Below are 22658 nucleotides of genomic sequence, written 5' to 3' on the forward strand. Positions count from 1 at the left end.
ACTCATATATGGTGATGTTTGTTGCTTTCGAGTTTTATTGGATGTTTTAGCTGCGTAAAGTTACAGATAAAACCACTGATAATAACTAAAAAGGCAGATGGTTTTGCTATTGGTTCCTTCCCGCAGCTGATGTCAGCCTCTGAATCTATATATTTCCCTTCCACTGCTTTGTTGTCACTTGTCAGACACAGAGGAGCTCTGGCAGGTGTTTAGAGGCAGCCAGTGCAGTGAGTAGGGGGACAGCAAGTCAGGCTGGCAATGAAGGGCCATCTCTCCCCTCTGGTGCTGTGGCTTCTTCTCCTCACAATTCAGGACATTGCAGGTAAGTCTCCTCAGTGTTTCACCAGGGGAGCTGGGTTAAGTGGAACTAGGGTGGTAACTTTTAGAGTCAGCTTTTTACCATTGGTACCTGGCTTGGACGTTGTGACTTTTCCTTTCGGGATTAGACCTTGCCACTGTTATCAAGGTGTTTGTAACCTTGAGATTGGACTATTCAAATGACCCTAATGTGGGGCTGTACCTTAGAACCATTCAGAGAACGAAGCTGGTGCAAATAGCAGCGACTCACTGATCAGCACATCTCATTGGGAGCATGTTACAGCCGTGCTAGAGGGTCTGCACTAGCTGCCCATTTCTGGGTGGAGGTTAAGGTGTTGGTGATGATTTATAAAGTCCTGAATGGTCTGGGACCAGCCTCCCTGAGAGATCCCCTCTCTCCCCGTGACGTACGGCCACAGCTCTGGTTAGCGGGGGCACCTGAGCTGGTTCCCCCTTTTTATAAAGGAGAGGGGTGGCTGGCAGGGTGCTTTCTGTGAGGGCTCCAGGACTCTGAAACTTCTTGTCCCCTTTGGGCCAAAATAGCCCATATCTGGTGACCTTCTGGGCACACTGCAACAGACACTTGTTTGGGGGTGCGGGTGGGAAGGACCCAGGCTGTGCGTCACATAAAGAGAAAAGGGTGGGAAGGAGTTTCTGTGGGTGTCTGCCTGGCGGAGTTCCTGTTGAAATGGTCACTTCATGCTGAAGGGATTTGAGTGTTATCCATGCCGTCTGCATGCCTAGAGCCTTGGCTGGGCATCGCTTTAGTAATTTCAATCCCAATAAACACATCAATAATTTGGGATCCAACAGAAACGTCTGTTTGGTCCAGAATCCAACAGCTCCAAGGGCCAAGTCCTGGCTCCTCACTGCCCCATTCACTCACTGAAGGCAGAAGAAGTTTTGCAATTTTGAAGTGAGCAGGATTTATCCAAATAAACCCAGAGCTGATTCCTCCCAGAGAAGGGGGTTGTGCATGTGTTGGGGTGCAGTGTGCAATGCCCTGTTCCCATGGGAGTATTGGAAGCTCTGCCAGCAGGAAGAGTTATCCTGCAGGAGCCCTGCCTCTCTCCCCCACTGTTTCTGCTGGAGCAGAGAAGCTTTGAATCCTAGGTGGAGACTAGAGAAGCCCGACCAGCACAAGCTACATGGCAGAGGTGCTGCATCAGGGCCTCTCACGGCCACACTGGTTTCATTCTCTCAAGGCCACTCCTGCCCAGTTTCAGGGCTGCTCTCATTCCTCTAGCACAGAGGGGACTGCAGGCTCCTTGCCATCCCATGTCCCAGCTCCAGGAAGACTTAACAGCAATGCGGGTGGGGGTAGCAGATCATGAGGTACATCAGCATGTGCTGGTGTGTCTTAGGGAGTGAATCTGTCCCAAAGACTCCAAAACTGATCAGCAATAGGATTCAAATTGAAGGTGGGACCCAGATATGATTGAAATAATACAGTGATTGGAACCTGCTGGGCTGGTGTTAGCAGCACAAGAATGATCCATGTGTCTAGCAGGGCAGTGAACTGCTCAGCAGTAGCTGGTTCATGGGAACCCAATGTGCTGCTGTGCCAGCCTGAGAAACTGACCCTGACCTTGATAATCAGCAAGGTCAGTCTAAATTATTGTCTTTGAGAAAAACCTGCCCTGATGTATATTTCACAGACAGCTCAGTCACTGTGAAGTGAGTAGGGGGCTGGTACCCAGAAAATCCTGACAAAACCAACCATCTAGCAGGTGACTTGGACTTTATATTTCAGATTCCCAAGAAGTTCCTATATAATGTGCTGGGATTAGAGCCCATAACACAGCTGTACATGACCGGAAAGCATGGAATTCTGTGGTGACTTCTGCTGATCAGACTGACATTACAGGGGATGGACAATTATTACCACGTGAGGGATGAATTACTGCACAATTGTGGGATGGTGTCATATAGTGATGCCAAGCACATGCTCAGCTCAAAGTATTTTTGTTTGATTGCTGAGGAAATGTGCATCATCTCTTTCATATTTTTTTTTATTTTCTATTGGAAATCTGAGTTTGCTTCACATGACACAGCCACAGTGATGTGGGGGAGTTTACAACATAGGGGATATCACCATGTAGCTACTCTTCCGTTTCCCTCAGTGCCACAATTCTCCTCCTTGAGCTCTAAGTAGAGGCCAGGTCAATCTTTGCCAGAAGATCATGTTTCACAATTATTGACCTCTTTACATTGTGCGGTAAAACTAATTTGTAAAATTCAGTGGGGTTCAGGCCAACAAATGAGAATATATCAGGGATGGGCCAAAGCTGCAGGTTTCACGCCAGACCCAGATCTGAACTTCCCCAACATTCAGAGTGCTGGGTGGGGTCATTATTCCAAGTTGGGTCACAGAAGTGGAGCCAGCTTATGAGAGGTGCAGTATGTAAATGTGATTGTTATCCTGAAAGGTGCTGATGGCTGCCATTGGGGAGTCTTCGATCCTAAGACAATCACAGACCTCATGAAAGCCAATGGCAGGGCGAGAACTCTATTTTAGGCTCAACAGACAGAGCAATCAAGATCCTTTAGGTAGTAAAAACAGCTGCAGACAATGGGGGCTACTGCCAAAGGCACTGGGCACATGGTCAGGGCAGAGCTAAGCCAAGGGTTTCCATTGTTGCCAATACAGGGGCTAGGATACTGGCGTCAGACTGTGTCTGTTGGGGGAGAAGCCAGTAGAAGGAGTTGTGACCGGGATCTTGGAAGCAGAAAAGAAACAAAGTCAGTTGGAGCTCACTGGAGGGGCAGGCTGGGGGATTTCTGAGCAAGGAAACTGCTGGCTGTTCTTAGTTTCTACTGGGTGCAGGGAAACAGAACTGTGTGTGCACCTAGCTACAGCAGTGTTGCAGCCTTGGGTCCTGCCACAAGTGAGTATCGCGGAGTTAAATCCATTGAAAAAAAGCCCCTATTTTTCTTCGTGCAGACTAGGCCCCATGGGTTCCCTGTGGGAGTGCACTGAAGTGAGCTGTACCTGAATAAACGCCCCTGTGGATTGCAGCAAAGTGAGTGGTTTGTATTTCCTTGGCATTAAAGGAGCAGGATGGTCTGGCCACATTGTGGTGTGAACTGCACTGTTCTCTGAGTTCCACGGAGTCTCCACAAACACGGTGTCCCTGGCTCAGCCATCCACTGCTGCAACCAGCCTGTTCCAGGGGTCACAGTGGAACTCTGCATGTAGCCGTAACTCCTGGGCATTGTAACGATACCTGTACTTGCTCCCAGTCTCAGGGACAGTCCTGGCTCTTCACACCCTGTCCTGGGGGCCAGTTCTCCCAGCCAATATCCCATGATTGTGTTGCAGGCAGTGGCCCCTCCTCTCATTCCCTGTTAACTGCCTCGCTCACAGCAGCCAGCTTTGCCTCTCAACAACCCCCACAGATACAAACAACTCTAGAGACAACTGGGGGCAGGAGGAGGAGCTGAGAGCTACTGGGAGAAAAGCCAGTGTCTGGGAGTGGGGGCAGAGTCTGCTTCTCATGTGGGGAAGGAGCAGCCTGTACATGCAGGGCGGAGAGGCCAGGTAGAAAGGGGAGAAGAGAAGGGGGAAGAGCCCAGGGGAGGCGGGTGGAAAGAGACCAGCGGAAGAGGGAAATGTGTGGGGAGGTGGGGAGAGGAAACTCCTGTGGGGAGCACAAGGCTGTGATGCCAAGCTCCACAGAACAAAAATTACGAGGTTATAAAAACCATCCAGTCATGTTACTCAGTCTGTCTCTGGACTGTAGAACCCCCCTCTATTCCTCGGCCAGCGTGGGGGTGAGAACTGCAGACTGAAAAGTCACTGTTCAATGCACCCGAACTGCACGACTCCCCCCAGCTGCTCAGCTGGAGACTGCGCTTACCCTCCCCTCACCCCTGAGACGGGGAACTGCTGTCCATTGCCCCGCACTGCCTTCGCTCTCCCCTCCTGGTTCAGTTCCTCTGACAGACGAAGGGCTGACTGGGAAATAGTTTGACAGCCACTGAGCTAATTCATGCAGCGTGGTTCACACTCAGACAGAACTTCTGTTACTATTCAGGGGCGAGTTACAGATATTCGAGACCTTCACATTGACATCAACCATTCACATCCGCTATAATGTCACCGTAACAGGACAGAGTTGATTTAGCCATTTGCAAACAGCAACACTTCCCAGGCTTCCCCCACCACGGCTCCGCAACTTCTGTGCCTGAGGTGGGAAAGCACTGCCCCCATTCTAGAGCCCCCTCCCCTCTCCTCTCCTTCTCTCCTTTGCTCCTGCCCCTCCCACTCCGGACCCCATCCCCTGCCTACTCCAGACTCCATTCCCCGCCCCAATACTCCCTCCTGTCCCCCTGCTCCAGAACCCCTCCCCTACCTCCTGTCTACCAGCACCAGACTCCCCACTCCATCCCCACTCCTCCATCCTCCCCAATACTCCTGCATATACCCCTGCTCCAGTCTCTCTCCACTCACTCCCATCCTCTGCGCCACACCCCTCCCCTCCTCACCCTCTTGCTGCCCTGCTTCAGGCCCCCTCACTCCTCCCCCTACACATGACCACCCTTCCCCACCCTACCTCCCCCTTCCCCACATTTGAGAGCCCCCTTTTCTCCCCATGCCTCCTTCTGCCCCCCTCTGCTCCCTCTCCCTTCCCCTCTCTTTCTCCTGCCCAATTCCTCACCCCTCCTCACTTCTCACTCCTGTCCCCCACTCCAGACCCCCTCCTCTCTCCACCTCTTCATGCAGACCCCCTTCTCTAAACCCCCTTCTCCACCCATCCCTCCTGCCCCCAGCTCAATAACCCCCTCTCTCCCTCCAGACCACCCTGTGCTCCATCTCCACTCCTCCCTCCTGCCCCAATTTCAGATCCCTGTCCCCTCCCCGCCCCGCCCCTCCCCTTCCCTCCCTTCTGACTTTCTCTCCTGCCTCTCTGTTACCCTACTGTGGACCTTCTCCCCACCATCTCACTGGCTTCAGCCCCAGTGACAAGTGACAGGAGAGGGCACCATTTGGAATAAGAGAAACTCCATGAGTTGGCGCCTTCCATCGTGTTCTCACGAGACAGGTAAAAACTCCCCAAACCACCAGATTGGGGATAAAATGGGGAGAGCTGCAGCACTGACAGCCCCAAGTGCGAGGCCCTGAGATGTTAGAAGGTGGTGCCATGAGGCAGCTCTGGGCAGGTCCCATTCTCCTGGTTGTGGGCGCGGATCCCCTGCTGTCGAGCGCGGACTCTGCTGTGATAATGCTGAGGAGGGGGCTCTCTGCTGCTCTGACCCTGCTCTGTGTCTGTCTTTGAAGGTGCTGAGGAGCTGAGGCTGGTGGATGGAGGCAGCCCCTGTGCCGGGAGAGTGGAGGTTAAACACCAGGATCAGTGGGGGACGGTGTGTCATTTTGGCTGGGACATGGCAGATGCTGGGGTTGTCTGTAAGCAGTTGGAATGTGGAGCTGCTGTCAGTGCCCATCGTAATGCTCATTTTGGAGCAGGATTTGGACCAATTTGGCTGGATAACATTGCCTGTCGTGGTACCGAGTCTGCTCTCTGGCATTGCAGGAACAGCGGATGGGGAGTGCATTATTGTGATCACACAGAGGATGCTGGAGTGATCTGTTCAGGTAAGAATCAGCCAACTCTGTCCTGAAAGACAAATCCCCTGAGACAAAAGGGCTTGAACCCACAGCGTGTTGTGTGCCTGTGACCCTAACGAGAAATGAACCAAAAGCAGAGCAAGTCCTGTAATTATTGTTATTACTGAGCTGCTGTCATAAATATAAAGGGAAGGGTAAACCCCTTTAAAATCCCTCCTGGCCAGAGGAAAACTCCTCTCATCTGTAAAGGGTTAAGAAGCTAAAGGTAACCTCGCTGGCACCTGACCAAAATGACCAATGAGGAGACAAGATACTTTCAAAAGCTGGGAGGAGGGAGAAAAAACAAAGGGTCTGTATCTGTCTGTATGCTGCTTTTGCCAGGGACAGAACAGGAATGGAGTCTTAGAACTTTTAGTAAGTAATCTAGCTAGATATGTGTTAGATTATGATTTCTTTAAATGGCTGAGAAAAGAACTGTGCTGAATAGAATGACTATCCCTGTCTGTGTGTCTTTTTTGTAACTTCAGGTTTTGCCTAGATGGATTCTCTATGTTTTGAATCTAATTACCCTGTAAGGTATCTACCATCCTGATTTTACAGAGGTGATTTCTTTACTTCTATTAAAAATCTTCTGATAAGAAAACTGAATGCTTTTTCATTGTTCTAAGATCAAAGGGTTTGGGTCTGTGGTCACCTATCGAAATTGGTGAGGATTTTTACCAAACCTTCCCCAGGAAGTGGGGTGCAAGGTTTGGGAGGATTTTGGGGGGAAAGACGTGTCCAAACTACGTTTCCCAGTAAACCCAGTTAAAGGTTGGTGGTGGCAGTGGAAATTCCAAGGGCAAAGGGTAAAATCAATTTGTCCCTTGGGGAAGTTTTAACCTAAGCTGGTAAAAGTAAGCTTAGGAGGTTTTCATGCAGGTCCCCACATCTTTACCCTAGAGTTCAGAGTGGGGAAGGAACCTTGACAGCTGCAATTATTACTGTTCATGTCACTGGGCACTGAGGAGCCCCCTGTGTGACTGTGAAGCATTTTCATTATCTCATTTCCAGTTGTTTCAGTGCCACATTGTTCCTTTCCCTTTCCCTCTGAATGGGTCTAAAAATGCAGATAGGAGAGAAAATGGAAAAGGAAAATGTCACGTAGGCTCCTAAGTCACTGAGGCACTTTTGAAAATGTTACACTCATGCTAAAATCCAGACCCAGACACCCAACCGCAGAGATACAGAGGCTGGGGCATGTACGTAGCCCCTTTGCCATCCTCATAGGGTGACCAAGGAATGGGTAGATTCTCCCAGCTTGGCCAAAATTAGATTTCGCTGAAAGCACTCCCCCATCTGCTCTGTTACTTCTCACATTTTGGACCAACCAGTAACAGAAAATTTCACACTCTCTGATACCCTGTAGATCTAGAGTAGAATAGAGAGCTCAGCCAAAAATATACCTCAACCCTACACAGCACAGGAATATCATATTATGGAGGCATTTGTTGTAATTGAATAGTTAACATTACAGCTACAGACCCATTATAAGTTTTATTTTTAAGTTCTCTCTTCTTAACATTTAGTAGGAATAATATCTTCCCCTGAAAGAGCGCAAGGAAGGGTAGAATATTTTCCTATAGTTCCAAAAGTTTTAGCAGCTCCCCCTGGCAATGGGAGCTTAGGGCAGGGTTTAATCTCAACCCTTTCCTGGATTTTGAGTGTTTCAGTGACACACCTCAACATTCTCTTCACATGGTTAGTGGGGGATGTGTGTGTGTATGTGTCACCCTTCTGCCAGGTGGAGCCAGCAGCAACCAGGGCTTGGTTCAATACCTAGTGGTTCCTTTTCAACAATATGGCACAGAACTGGTTTGAGCCCCCACCCAGTAATCTGGAAAATTACACACCACCCCTGGGTGACTTAGAGAGGCAATACTTCCCCACTCTCAAGCAGAGTCTGCATGTAGAAAAGAAACTTTTAATGAAAGGAGGGAAATCAGCTGACATTCATTCAGGAAAATGCTGCAAGCAGGATTCATAAACATAAAACTGTGAGCAGGGCACCTACCCCAGCGTGTGTGGGGCAGCACCTTCCACCTCATGTTCTTGAGTTCTACAACCAAAAGTTCCTTTTCTGTGCCCCTCTCTGCTCCCTCATCACACCCCACTCACAGTGGTTGTCCTTGGTCAGCAAGAACCCAGAGTTCAGAGGTGCATCTGTGAAAGTTCACCTTCTACCCAGAGAAGAAGGCACCTTGCTTGCTCTACTATGTGAGCACTTGCTTTAGCTAGTTAGCTTACCAGCCACTGTTTTTCTCTGTCAGCCACCTGGCCTCCCTACTATACCTGTGCATATCACTCTCTTAAGAGTCCATGCAGCGCCTAATGATTGTCAGCTCTCAATAAAGCAGGCTAGACAGAAATAATACTCCACCACAAGTGTTTTCAGCTCTAGTAAGTACTTAACATGGTTAAAGGACTCCTAATAAAACCTATTTAGCTTTATTTTTGAACAGTGGAGAGAAACAGGTTAAACCAGACCAGGAACCCTTAGGAAGAATCCACACCTTCTAGCTAACACACCCTTCTTAGATTTACAGTGGTCTAGCATTCAAGTCCCTGACTTAACAAGTTTCTTTCAGCTGAGGGTGACCCCCTCATTTGGGACAGGTTAAGCACAGTTCTGCTCCCCTTTACTCATACAGTAAAGAAAACAACACTGATAACAACATTTCACTACCCCTGCATTCAGTACTAAGGTGCTTTGTAACCCAACATTAGCCAAGTTGATCACGTTGAGCAACATGGCTCTATCTGTTGATATCTAGGCAGAGTAGGTGTGTTCATGTAAATACAGTTTGCTCCCAAAGTCTCTCCTCATCCCCGCAGCTGTCAGGGGAGAACTCATTCAGACCCTGCTCACAGCTGCCATTTCCTAGTATTTTTAAGCAATAAAAAGAGGGGTTGGGCAGGAACTTTACAAAAATGAGCTTCACTGTCAGGACTTTGAAACTCTGCAGAAAACAGATCGACCTGCACCAATGTAAACACACTAATCTGGAAATAACAACTGCACAATGCCTTGTGCTGCTCACTGAGCAAGTGCACAGTAGAGAATCCTTTTTTTCTGAACCTCACTAGGAGGGGAGAAGGTTTGACTGAGGAGACCATGACTACTTTCTGGTACCTGTCCCAGTTGGTAGGTTAGTGTTTTTTTTTTTTTCAGGGAGAGAGGTAGATAGTTCCTGCTTTTTTACCTGTCAGCCCTTAACCCGGCCAGGTTCTCTCTTTTTCTGTTCTCTAGGCCTGGTATTAGCTGCAGGTATAGTATGGTGGGGCTAGCTGGGCTGGAAGGCTCCCTTTCATCCCTGCTATGCTGGTAAGGTAGTTCTACAGGGCCTTATATAGTCTTTCTTTTGTGGTTAGAAATCCCCTGCACAAAATGGAGTTTGTAGTCACCTGGGCAAGTCATGTCTATGAATGATTCAGCTTTTTGCAGGCTGATACTATTGTTTACATGTTAGTTTGAATGTTCCCAGGAAAGCTCAGATGTGGATTGGTGTCTCCCAAAGTCCATTGTCGGTTAAGTGTTTCTTGATTGGGCACTTACCGAGAATAGTCCTTTCTCTAGAAGCCGACTAAATGCTTCATTGAGGCTACTTAGAATCAAATAAGTATGTAACCCTTCTGCCTGTCAGAGTTGGTAGCAACAAGGGCTGGGTTCAGTATCTAGGGGTTCCATTCCAATAACACAATACAAAACCAGCTCGAGCCCCCACCCAGTGACCTGGGACAAATATATACCACCCCCGCTGGGCGCCTCCAAGAGGCAATACTTCCCCTCTCGCAAGCACATAGTCTGAGTGTAACAACAAGCCTTTTAATAACAGAGAGAAACAATGTGGCATTATGTTGGGGAAACACCACCAACAGGATTCGTAACACAACCCATGAGCAAAACCCACCCCAAGCAAATTGGGGTATGTCCTTGCCCTTTGGTTCTTGAGTCCAGCAACCCCAAATCACCCAAAGTCCCAAAAGTCCAACGACCCTAAAAGTCTCTGTCCTGGGTAAGGGCAGCCCCAGAGTTCAAAAGTTTATCTGCAGAGTTTTACCTACCAACCTGGGTGGAGATGGGCGGGGGGTTTGTTAAGGGGCACCTTACATGGTCTAACGCTGATGGCCCCACCTCTCCATGGGGCTCTGCTCCGCCAGTCACTCCACTTTTCATCCCACAAACTGCTCTGCCATATAGCTTCAGGCTCCCCCACTACTTAATACAACACTCAGTGATTTCAGCTTGTAGTAGGGGAAACTCAGTGCTGAAGCACCATTAGCCCAAAGTGAATTCAGCTCAACAGCCTGTAACTAGACTCCAAATAGAATCAAAATTAGCTCTGATATTCCACAGTGGAGAGAGGAAGAAATGCAATTAGCATGTAAGGCCCTCACCAGAGACCCATACTACCACATATTAATACCTATTTCCAGCCTCTCTCAAGTCACAGAGTTTTGGAACCCATGTCCCTTGCCTAGCGAGTGCTACTTAGTTGATGGCGAGTCCTTCCATCATAACAAAAGGTCAAGTAGAGTTCCACTGTCCTTGATTCCCATAATCAGGGTAATAAAAATTTATTCTTCCTGCCCCAATAACAGAGACACTGGGGATCCCACAGCAGCCAAAGTGACCATTTGGGCAGCTATGGCCTCATTCTAGGTGGGGTGGGTGTGCCTATACAAATGAGATCAGCCCCTGAAGTTCTTTTCCACAACTTGCCACACCTCACCACCAGATGTCAGGGTGGAGCTCATCCTGACTCTACTTACAAGTACATAGCCAATATTCATAACTTCGAAAACAAAAATGATACACACATACAGGCAGCATAATCATAACCAGCAAACTACAACCTTCCCCTAGACAATGATCTATTAGGTCACAGTTCATGTCAATAACATCACAACTGTAATGTGAGTTTGCTTTGTACAGACTGAGTAGAAACAGAATAAAGGACTCAAGATTGGGTCTATTAAGAATTATTCCAGAAATAACCAGTCATCTGTCGACAAACTGCCCTGTGCAGTGGATATCACTGAGAACAAACACCTACGGGAGCTGTGATGGTTCTGCGATTTTTCAGAGATGCTGACCTGATAGAATACTAGAAAACTTTCCCAAAAGTGACAGTCGTCTCCTCATACGCAGTGTTGCTGTAGCCATGTTAGTCCCAGGATATTAGAGAGACAAGGCGTGTGAGGCAATATCTTTTATTGGACCCATTTCTGTTGGAGAGAGACAAATGTTTGATCTGACAGAGAAGAGCTCAGAAGCTTGTCTCTTTCACCAACAAGAGTGGGTCCAATAAAAGATATTACCTCAGCCATTTTGTCTCTCTTAACCTCTTCTCATCCAGTTTCAGTTTTCATTTCTGGTTGGATTAATACCAAACTTTGCCAAAACATTCTCCTCTGCCAAGGTCCTTGCCTCAGTCAGTGCACAGGCTGGATGGTGACAAAGGAATGAATCAGGGATGCACTGTGGCAGAGGCTGTTGTCTGTAGGCCCACAGCCTCATTGGTTGCAGCAGCATCATCGTCATCATTGACGATCCCTCCATTCCAGGATGATCTCCACCACAGATTTACATATTGGTCCTGAGACGACTAAGGAGTCCGATCCTGGAACCATAGATCTGCCTGCAGTAGGTACAGATGTTTCCTGACGGGTCAGCTGCCTGCTGGGAGAAAGTTCTTTTTCTTTCCCTCCCTCCCTCCCTCCCTCTTTTCAACTTCGAGGGCAAGGCACTTCTCCTCAAAGTGGGCCACTGCCTGTTGGAGGATGTGGCATCACTGAGATCAGTTGGTTGCTTGCTCCTCCCAGCTTGTGATGAGTTTTTTTGAGACATGCTTTCAGTGTGTCTTTGTAGGGTTTCCTCTGACTACCATGGGATCTCTGACCATGGGTGAGCTGAGAGTAGAGGGCTTGTTTTGGGAGGCGAGAGTCTGGCATCCGCACACAATGTCCAGCCCAGCGGAGTTGGTGAGTGAGGATCATTGCTTCAATGCTGGTGACATTCACTTCGATGAGGATGCTGGTGTTAGTGCAGCGATCTTCCCACTTGATGCAAAGGATCTTCCAGAGGCATCGTGGGTGGTACCTCTCCAGACTCTTACAGTGCTGTCTATAGGTCACCCAGGTTTTGCGTCTATAAAGGAGTGTAGGAATAACAATTGTCTCATAGACCTGGATCTTGGTTTCCTCCCGTAGGTCACGGTCTGTGAAAATGCTCCAGATCAGTTTCCCAAAGGAAGCACTTGCGCAATGGATCCTGTGCTGGATCTCACTGTCCATTTTTGCATTTTGAGAAAGTTGGCTACCGAGGTAACAGAAGTCCTCAACTCTCTCCAAAGTCTGTCCCTTGATGGTGATTTGTGGTGGCTCATGTGCAAGGCCTTAAGCAGGCTGATGGAGCACTTTAGCTTTCTTGATATGGAGTGAGAGTCATAAGCTTCGGTAAGTGTGTGCAAAAAAATCCATTGTGGACTGAAGGTCATTCTCAGTGTGCGTGATGATGACACAGTCATCAGCGTTTTGAAGATCAGTCATGGACACCCTGAGGACTTTAGACTTTGAGCAGAAATGTCAAAGATTAATAAACAGCCCATCCATTCTATATTGAATGTCAACTCCAGTGGGGAGGTGGTCTTTATCAAGGACCAAAATGACTGCTAAATACCTGGAGAACAGGGTTGCAGCAATAACGGATCCTTGCTGAACCCCAGTTTTGACAATGAGAAGATCCATCTCTAGGCCATTACAGAGAATGGTCGCAGTCATCTTATCATGAAGAAGCCTTAGGCCCTTAATACATTTTGTAGAGCAGCCAAAACTGGCCAGCACCTTCCCACAGGGCTTCGCGATTGACAGAATCAAAGTCCTTTGTCAAATCGATGAGAGCCATGTACAGGTCCTGATTTTGCTCCCGAGACTTTTCCTGGATTTGGTGGGCAAGAAGATCATATTGGTTGGCCAGCAGGATGGTCTGAAACTGCACTGAGATTCCGGCAATATTTCCTCAGCAAGGGGAAGTAATCGGTTTAAGAGGATATGGGCAAGAATTTTCCCTGCTGCAGATTGCAAGTCAATGCCACGATAATTTGCACACTCCAATTTATCTCCTTTCTTACAGATTGTACCAATGTTAGCATTCCTCAAGTCTTCTGTAATCTTCTCATTACACCAAATTTGAAGAAAAATGAATCTCCCGACAACATAGCTCTGAGGATCATTGGAGCACGCAAGCCCCTTCACCGTAAGAAGATGACGGTCTCCGAAGAGGGGCTGCAGCAGTGGCAAGATGTGTAACCAATAAAATTATGCTGAAAATTTATGCTCCTGGCTGCTGTGGGCCAGACTGGCACCAGGCACCAGAACGGAGATGAGGGAGACTGTATCCACCTATTGGGCCCAGGCAGTGTCGGGAGGAAGGTACCCGAATTGAATGCAGACCGGGGTGTCAGGGGAAAGTAGATGAGGATAAGGATGCAGGGGGAATATTCTGAGTCTGGAGGCTGGTGGATGGAGAGAAACTGGGACTGGGAGAGAAAGCGGGAGATGGGGACTGGCTGGGCAAGGAGCCTGGGACTGGGAGGAGGGGGAAAGAGACTAGGACTGGCTAGGCAGGGCGATTAGGACAGGGAGTGGGTGGGGAGAGACTGTGATGTGCTGAGCAAGGAGGTGGGGAGCTGGGGGAGACTGGGACTGACTGGGGGAGGAATCTGGGACTAAGAACCAGTGGGGAGGAACTGGAGGTGGGTGAGGAAACAGACCAGATGAGGAACCAGGGTTTCAGGGGAGTCTGAGACTAACTGGGTGATGAGACTGGAATAAGCAGCCAGAGTGGGCTGTGGGAGACTGAGAGCAGACCTCCATGAACATTTAGTTCGTGGCAAGCTGGGGTGTAAATCTACCCTGCACTGTCCTGCCATGAACCGAGTGTCCATGGCCCCTGGGGGAGGTGTGGCTGAGCACTGCTTAAGTTGATGTAAGTTACATCGCTCAGGGGTGTGAAAACAACTCCCCCCGTTGGAGCGATGTAACTTACATCGACTTAAAGCAGTGTCTGCATTGCACTATGTCAGTGGGAGACGCTCTCCCACCAGCAGAGCTTCTGCCTCTCAACGAGGTGGACTAATTATGTGGACAGGAGAGCGCTCACCCATCGACGTAATGCATCTTCACCAGACGTGTTAAATCGGCGCCGCTGCACGGATACAGTGGCACTGATTTAGTGTGGGAGCAAAGAGAAGCCCGAGCAGTTCCCTTGTGTGCTTTGATCTCTCCCGGTTCCAAGCACTAGGGAACTGTTAGTGCGCAGCAGCAGGCTCCACAGGGACACTGAGTGTGCAGCAGGCTAGTGCAGGGTAAATTTATACCCCAGTTTGACACAAGCTAAGTGTGTGTAGAGAGAAACCCTGAGACAGGAAGAGGCATCCAGGGAGGGGAACTGGGGCTTGGGGCAGACAGGACAACCCAAGGCAGGGATAAGTGTGAGAAACAGATCAGCTGAGGACCCCAGAGGGACAGCACAGAGAACAGGGGGAAATTGGCAGAGGAAGCCAGAGGTGAAGTCTAGGACTGGCTTGTCCAGGAGACTGGGCCTGGGGATGAGAAGCTTGAGGAGTGGAGACTGGCACTGGGTAGACAAGAAGAATGAGACTGGGATACAGAGCAAGGGATGGAGAAGAGACAGGACTGATACAGGGACTGCTTGGAGGGGATGGGGCAGAAGGGGTTAGGCTTCGGGGGACAGGGGAAGACGGGTCTGTCACTACCAGAACACACACCTCTCCAGAGCCTGGAATGGAACCAGGATCCCTGAGTTTTGCCATTCCCCTGCTGTCAGCAAATATCTGTCAAACTCTCCAACAAAATTTTCTGATCCCGCTCTAGTGCTGGTCCACAAAGAGGATGACAACCTACTACTACTGTCAGTTACGCCGTTAGCTCAAGTGGCTTCTGTGGTGGATCAAGGCCCCGCCCCTTCTCTGCCTCTTCCCCTCAAGGCTCTGCCCTCATCGCTCACTCCCCCTCTCCCCTCGTCACTTGCTGGATCATCTCAAGGAGCCGGCCTGCAGGTACGAAGCTGCCCTGGCTGAGCAGGGGCTGGCACAGATTAATGACCCGGTTCCCCACCCCCCCCCCATGGAAACCAGATTTTTGGTTCAGGTGTCATTTAGGTCCCTTTTCGACTGGATTTTCCAGTCGGAAACCAGGCACCTGGCAACCCTAAATGACATCTGGACACAGAAGCCAAAAACCGGACTGTCCGGGTAAAACTGAGATGGGTGGCATCCGGAGGGTGGCAACATGATTCTGAATCTTGGAACTTCTGTTTTTTCAGTTTGCTTTTTTAAAAACCACAGAAATTATGCACAAAAACATTACTTTTAAGGAATGTTAAGTTTGCAAAGTTGAGCTGTAAAAAATAACGAAATGGCAGAATTAAAGTTGTCTTTGTAACTTTATTTTGGCCCACTTGTACACCTGCGTTGAGATACCTTCTTTAATTACAGGATAACAAGCTATTTTCTCCATGAGACCCCTGCCTCATTCAGTGCACAGGACAGACAGCATGGGCATAGTTTGGGAGGGTGCAGGGGGGCATTGGCAGAGGAAAGGCATGGGGGGGACATGTGGGGTCGGTGCAGGGAACGGGGGTGGGGGGGGATGGAGCCACTTCTCCTGAGGCTGAGAGTAGCTGCTCCGGGTTGTCGCTCTGCAGCTGTGCACGGCTGCCTGGGTCCTAGTGCCTGCCCGTTTCCGGTAAAGCGGTGAGTGCCTGCAGGGGGCAGAGGACACTGGGAAAGGGGGAGGGGCACGGGGCAGCGGGCAGGTGAAGGGGGTGGGATGGGAAGAGAAGGAGAGAGAGGAATGGGAGCGGGGAGCGGGAGCCCAGCATGTGGCGTCCCCTCGGCAGCAGCAGCCCCAGCAGGGAGGCGGCTGCAACGGCCCTGGGAGGCCCCAGAGCAGCAACATCTCTGCAACAGCCGGTGCTGGAGTGGCCACAGCTCCCAAGCTCAGGTCGCTGCAGCAGACAGCAGCAGCTGGGGCTCACCCATTGAGCCATCCTGCCCCGCCCCCAGCCCTGGCAGCCCAGAGACCACTCCAGGCTGGGGTGGGGGGAGGGAGAGTCAGTGAGACAAGATAACTGGCTTCAGCATGCGTCTGTGTGTGTGTGTGTGTGTGAGCGCTCTCTGTCCCCCCCAGATACAGCAGTCAAACTACGCCTGTGCTCGACAGGGCTCTGAATCAGGGTTGGTTGTGGCGTGAAGGAGGCTGGTCTGTGTAGGACCCTGCTTCATTGGTTGCAGAAACTGTGAAGTGTGCTGTGTGTGAGGCAGGGGATTGCAGAAAGAGAAAGGAGGGTCTCTTGTTAAGGCAGCTGAATCCTGCCCTGGGGAACTGGATTCTCTCCCTGCCTCTGCCACAGAGATCCTATGTGATGCTTGACAAGTCTCTGAAACCAAATATTTCACAGGTGGTCATTAATTGTGTGTTCCACATTTTATGGGTGGCCTCCTTGTAACCGTGGGGGTCTGGTCTGCTGAGCATATGCTGCTGTAAACTGAAGTCAGTAGGTCAGGGGTGCGCAAACTACGGCCCATGTTTATGAGTGTGAATATGATGTAACTGGAATATGCTTTTTGCAAAAGGTCTCATGTAAGGTATCAAAACAAAAGTTATAACCTACTGAATATATTCCTCCTATTTGTATGTATGTATCATTCTTGTATCTGAAGCTAGACATATGAAGTATGACTCTGAGGTCCAATTGTAATTATGCAAAGTGTGGGCCATTAATGGTGGTTTAGAATCTTGATGGCTCCCATTGACTACGACAATTGGTTGTAGATGGTTTATTTACCTGCAAGCCTTCCTGTGTATGTGTGGGCCAGCCTGTGGGTAATGAACAATGAGTTCTCACAGGACATCCATCTTAAATCCATCTTAAATCTGGTACTTTTCCATTTAGAAGGAGGGGTAGGGACAAAAGATTCCTACCTCATGCCAAAGCTATAAAAAAGAGGTGGAGCAGGACAGACGGGACTGTCAGTCATGAGAAAACCCCTGTTTTCCACCTCAGATGTCTGGTGGAACTAATAAGGACTGTACCAGGGGTCAGGATTGGGCCCAGACTAGAAAGGAGTCTAGTCTGTGAAGGAAGCTTATTGGAACATCCCTGAGGGTGAGATTTTACCTGTAATCAGTTTCTGAATGTATTAGGCTTAGACTTGCATGTTTTTTATTTATTTTGCTGGATGACTTACTTTGTTCTGTCTGTTATTACTTGAAATCACTTAAATCCTACTTCTTATTCTTAATAAAATCATTTTTGTTTATTAATAAACCCAGAGTAAGTGATTAATACCTGGGGGAGCAAGCAGCTGTGCATATCTCTCTGTCAGTGTTATAGAGGGTGGACAATTTATGAGTTTACCCTGTATAGGCTTTATACAGAGTAAAACGGATTTATTTGGGATTTGGATCCCACTGGGAACTGGGTGTCTGGATGCTGGAGATAGGTGACCTGCTGAGCAGTTTTTGGTTGAAGTCTGCAGCTTTCGGGGTGTGGACCAGATCTGGGTCTGTGTTGCAGCAGGCTAGCATGTCTGGCTCAACAAGGCAGGGTTTTGGAGTCCCAAGCTGGCAGGGAAAACGGGCTCAGAGGTAATTTCAGAACATGAGGTGACAGTCCCAAGGGGGTGTCTGTGACCGAACCCGTCGCACACGTCATTAGTGACTTTTAAGAATAGGTTAGACAAACATCTATCAGGGATGGACTAGGTATACTTAAACCTCTCTTGGTGTGGGGGGATAGACTAGATGACTTTCTGAGGTTCCTTCCAGTCCTACATTTCTATTTATTCCAAGATTTCATAAGCTATTCAGGCCTGCTGATTTTTTTAAAAAGTTTATCCCTACTAGATACTGTTTAACATCCTCCTTAGTTACCAACAGACTGCAGAGTGGTTCACCCTCTTCACATAGTATGAATACACTTCCTGCTTCTATCCAAAACCAGAAAAGTTTATTGAACACTTCTGTCTTATTTGCATCATTATAAACTATTTTACCATCTCCATTTGTAATGGGCTACACCTTTGTTAGGATTTGTTTGTTTGTTTGTCTTTACTCCTAATATACTGAAAAAAATGGTCATTATTGTTCCTAGCCCTGCCAACTTTGGAGTTTTCCCTGATAGCTTTAGCTTCCCTTATCGATTTTCTACATTTCAGAACTTCCAATGTATATCGATTGCTATTAAATTCCCCTCTTTCCATTTGTAGTACATTGTTTTTTTTTAAAATGTCTAATTGCTGCCTGCACTGTCCCACTGCACCAGGATGGGCTTTTGGCTAAAGTTCTAAGGCAGTGGAACAACGAACTCCCTAAGGCTCCTTTGTAATTTTCATCCTTCATTGGCTTTCTAGGACACATTGAGCTCCAGCTGGTTGGAGGGGACAGTGCCTGCTCAGGACGTGTGGAAGTAAGACATGGAGACACTTGGGCTACAATCTGTGATGCACACTTTGATCTCAAAGCTGCCAGTGTTATCTGTAATGGACTACAGTGTGGAACAGCTCTATCTATCCCAGGAGGAGCTCATTTCAGAGAAGGACATGGACCAATCTGGACTGAGGAATTCCAGTGTGTAGGGAATGAGTCACACTTCATGTACTGTCCCAGGATATCACACAGGAATCAGACGTGCTCACATGCAAATGATGCAAGTGTCATATGCTCACGTAAGAATTTGGCACAATGTCTCTAAAATCCCAGTGATGTGTATTCTAGAGTAGGGTGCAGCAAAAAAATGATCCTACTCTGTAGGAAGCTGGGATAACAAAGCTGCTATCAGCTTCCAGTAAAACCTAAACAACTCAATATAATGGAAATGGGTTCAATCCCCCCCAACTTTCCTTTTCTTTATTATTTAATCTAAAATATCTTAAATGCTCCCTCTCTAAACCCCTTCTCCCTTCTCCCCAGGGCTCACAGGGTTCCGGCTGGTGAACGGCAGCACAGCGTGCTCAGGGAGGGTGGAGATCCAGGTTCTTGGTGCCTGGGGAACCCTCTGTGACTCACGCTGGGATTTACCAGACGCCAACGTTCTCTGTCGTCAGCTCGAGTGCGGATTCGCTGAATCAGCCCCAGGAGGAGGGTCTTTTGGGAAGGGAACTGGCTCTGTCTGGACAGACACATTTCACTGCAAAGGGACTGAAACCCATTTGGGCCATTGCTCTGTTACTGCCCTGGGGGCCTCTCCGTGCTCACACAACAACGATGCCGGTGTGATTTGCTCAGGTAAGTGCAAGAGAGATGCTGGATTAAGGACACCTGCCCCTCAGTGTGTGATGCTGCCCCACAGTACTTACAACGATTAAAGCCAAAATTCCCAACTCGCTACTTATTTGGGAAAAAGAAAAGGAATACTTGTGGCACCTTAGAGACTAACCAATTTATTTGAGCATAAGCTTTCGTGAGCTACAGCTCACTTCATTGGATGCATACTGTGGAAAGTGTAGAAGATCTTTTTATACACACAAAGCATGAAAAAATACCTCTGTGTGTATAAAAAGATCATCTACACTTTCCACAGTATGCATCCGATGAAGTGAGCTGTAGCTCACAAAAGCTTATGCTCAAATAAATTGGTTAGTCTCTAAGGTGCCACAAGTCCTCCTTTTCTTTTTGCGAATACAGACTAACACAGCTGTTACTCTGAAACCTACTTATTTGGGGTGATTGAGCAGCAACCTGAGACCTTCAGGGCCTGATTCTCCAGAGTACTCACCATTTCTGCAGAGCTTTATGTGTTCAAAGTACTCTCCAGACACTAATAAACCCTCACCAAACTCCAGGGAAGTAGGTGGGTAAGTATTATTATTATTAGCTCCTGTGATAGGTTGGATCACAGAAACCCCTTGGGGGCTGCCACCTGATGTGTCAAGACTACTTCTGCCCCTGCTTTCCCTGCCAGCTTAGGACTCCAGCACCCTGTCTCGCTGAGCCAGACATTCCAGTCTGCTCCAGCACAGACCCAGGGTCTGAAGCACGTACCCCAAAGCTGCAGACTTAACTGAAAGCAATTAAGAAGTGTTCCTGTCTTTAACACTCAGATGCCCAACTCCCAATGGGGTCCAAACCACAAATAAATCCGTTTTACCTTGTATAACGCTTATACAGGGTAAACTCATAACTTGTCCGCCCTCTATAACACTCGGAGAAAGATATGCACAGCTGTTTACCCCCCTCCCTGGTATGAATACATACTCTGGGTTAATTAATAAGTAAAATGTGATTTTATTAAATACAGAAAGTAGGATTTAAGTGGTTCCAAGTAGTGTCAGACAGATCAAAGTGAATTATCAAGTAAAATACAATAAAACACGCAAATCTAAGCCTAATACAGTAATAAAACTGAGTACAGATAAAATCTCACCCTCAGAGATGTTTCAATAAGTTTCTTTCACAGACTGGATGCCTTCCTAGTCTGGGCACAATCCTTTCCCTGGTACAGCTCTTGTTCCAGCTCAGGTGGTAGCGAGGGGATTTCTCATGCTGGCTGCCCAGTTTGTTCTGTTCCACTCACTTATATATCTTTTGCATAAGGCGGGAATCCTTTGTCCCTCTCTGGGTTCCCACCCCTCCTTTTCAATGGAAAAGCACCAGGTTAAAGATGGATTCAAGTTCAGGTGCCAAGATCACATGTCACTGTAAGACTTCATTACATGCTTGCTAGTATACAGGAAGATTTAGAAGTAAAACAGAGCAATCCACAGTCAATTGTCCTGGTTAATGGGAGCCATTAAGATTCCAAACCACCATGAATGACCCACACTGTGCATAACTACAATAGGACCTCAGAGTTATATTTCATATTTCTAGTTTCAGATACACGAGTGATACATTTATACAAATAGGATGACCACACTCAGTAGATTATAAACTTTGCAATTATACCTTACAAAAGACCTTTTGCAGGAAGCATATTTCAGTTACATTATATTCACACTCATCAGCATACTTTCATAAAATCCTACAGCGTGCAATGTCACAGCTCCATTTTACAAACGGTGAAACGGAGAAAGAAAAGCAAAGTGACTTGCCCAAGGCCACCCAGAACTCTCAACAGACATCTACTCTCCTCTTTACAACTGATACCTTTGTACCTTGGGGGCAAAAAACCTGGCAGTTCTCCTGCTTCTCACAGAGGCTGCTACCGGCATTCCTAACTGAATTCCCTGCAGCCCTGCCCGGACTCTCCTAACTAGATACCCAGCCCATACCCTGGTTCTTGGAGGGAACTCCTCAGCACATGAAAGATGCTGATTTCTCCCTAGAATTGCTGGAAGGAGAATCCCTTCTAAGGAAAAGCACCTGGTCCCTTCCATATGAGCTCCATCTGCTGTGATCCCATCCGGCCTTCCTGAGGGGCTGTGGTACCCAGTTATATCCATGAGCCTCCTCGGAAAGCCCCAGATCTACTCTCTGCCCTCACACTACACTAGTGGCATACTTAGGACAGGAAACTTGGCTGAGCCCCAGCTTTCGGGGCTGTGACGGGAGGAGCAGAGGGAGGGGTGCAGGAGGAATCCGGTGCCCTGGGAAGGGGGCAGGAGGGAGGGGGGCTCTCCTCCCTCCACCCCTTCCAGCCGGCCCTTACCGCTCAGCAGGCACCCAAAGCTGAGGCTGCCCGGGCACAGAGGCTGCGGGGCGTGCCTAGGGTAACCAGATAGGAAATGTGAAAAATTGGACAAGTGGTGGGAGGTAATAGGCGTCTATATAAGAAAAAGACCCAAATATCAGGACTGTCCCTATAAAATCGGGACATCTGGTCACCTAAGCGTGCCTTTTGGGCAAAGTGGGGTCCCACTAGGGCTCAAGCTCTGCTCACCCTCCCCGACCCTGGCTCAGTGTCCGTCAGCCCAGCCACGTCCCTTTCCTGCCGGTGCTGGGAGCTGCTGCCCATGTCTTTGGCCCCAGCACTAGCCCCACCCAGACCTGCCCTCACGAGGCACACCCCCCATGGGGCTAGTGCTTGGGTAAGAGACCAGGGAAGCAGCGCATGGCGCTGGCAGGAGAAAGATGCAGCCAGGCTGTTGGACACCGAGCTGGGGGTGGGAATCCCAGCCTGTGGATTCGGGGGGCTCCAGCCCTGATTTGGGTGGGCCTGGATGATAACTGGGTGGGCCACAGCCCACCCGTGGCTACACCCCTGCACTACACTAGCTGCATGCAGGCAGTCTCCTGGACCAGTCTTCGGGCGAACTCCTGGCTCCGTTGAAGTCAATGGAGGTTTTACCATTGCCGTCAGTGGGGCCAGGATTTCACTCTTCGCCTTGAAATGTCATTTGGCTACTGAGATCCTTGAGCTGGTTGGATCCAGTGCGCACACACTGCACCTGTCAGGTTGCCATACTAGTACATACTGTACCCGGCACAGCCAGTGGGTGTGCCCTGCACTGACTCTGCTGTTGTCTTTTAACATTGTCAGTCTCTCCTGGCTGCACCTGGGTCTGAACTCGGGGAGTAATTCCTAACTTACCACCTTGCTGTAGGACTCTCTAATTCTAAGACACACACAAATACTGAGATTCACATCCCAAGGGAGTCACAATATTCACCAACAGAGCACGTCCCCTTCCCCACCCCACACACAACCTGCTTCTTGTGCTATGAATTGATCAGCTGAAATCTCATGTTAGACTCAGAGATGACA

General features: G+C 48.7%; 1 protein-coding gene across 1 annotated transcript in view; it reads left to right on the top strand.

Moving 5' to 3' along the window:
* Positions 1–258: 258 nt before the first annotated feature.
* The window catches only part of LOC144268845 (antigen WC1.1-like), a 37612-nt gene continuing 15212 nt past the window's right edge, over positions 259–22658 (top strand). The window contains exons 1-4 of the mRNA XM_077824121.1: positions 259–322; positions 5600–5914; positions 18367–18681; positions 18926–19240. Coding sequence (XP_077680247.1) covers positions 259–322; positions 5600–5914; positions 18367–18681; positions 18926–19240 — 1009 coding nt within the window. The remainder of the gene's footprint in view (positions 323–5599; positions 5915–18366; positions 18682–18925; positions 19241–22658) is intronic.

This window comes from Eretmochelys imbricata, chromosome 1, assembly GCF_965152235.1.
Source record: "Eretmochelys imbricata isolate rEreImb1 chromosome 1, rEreImb1.hap1, whole genome shotgun sequence".
NCBI lineage: Eukaryota > Metazoa > Chordata > Testudines > Cheloniidae > Eretmochelys > Eretmochelys imbricata.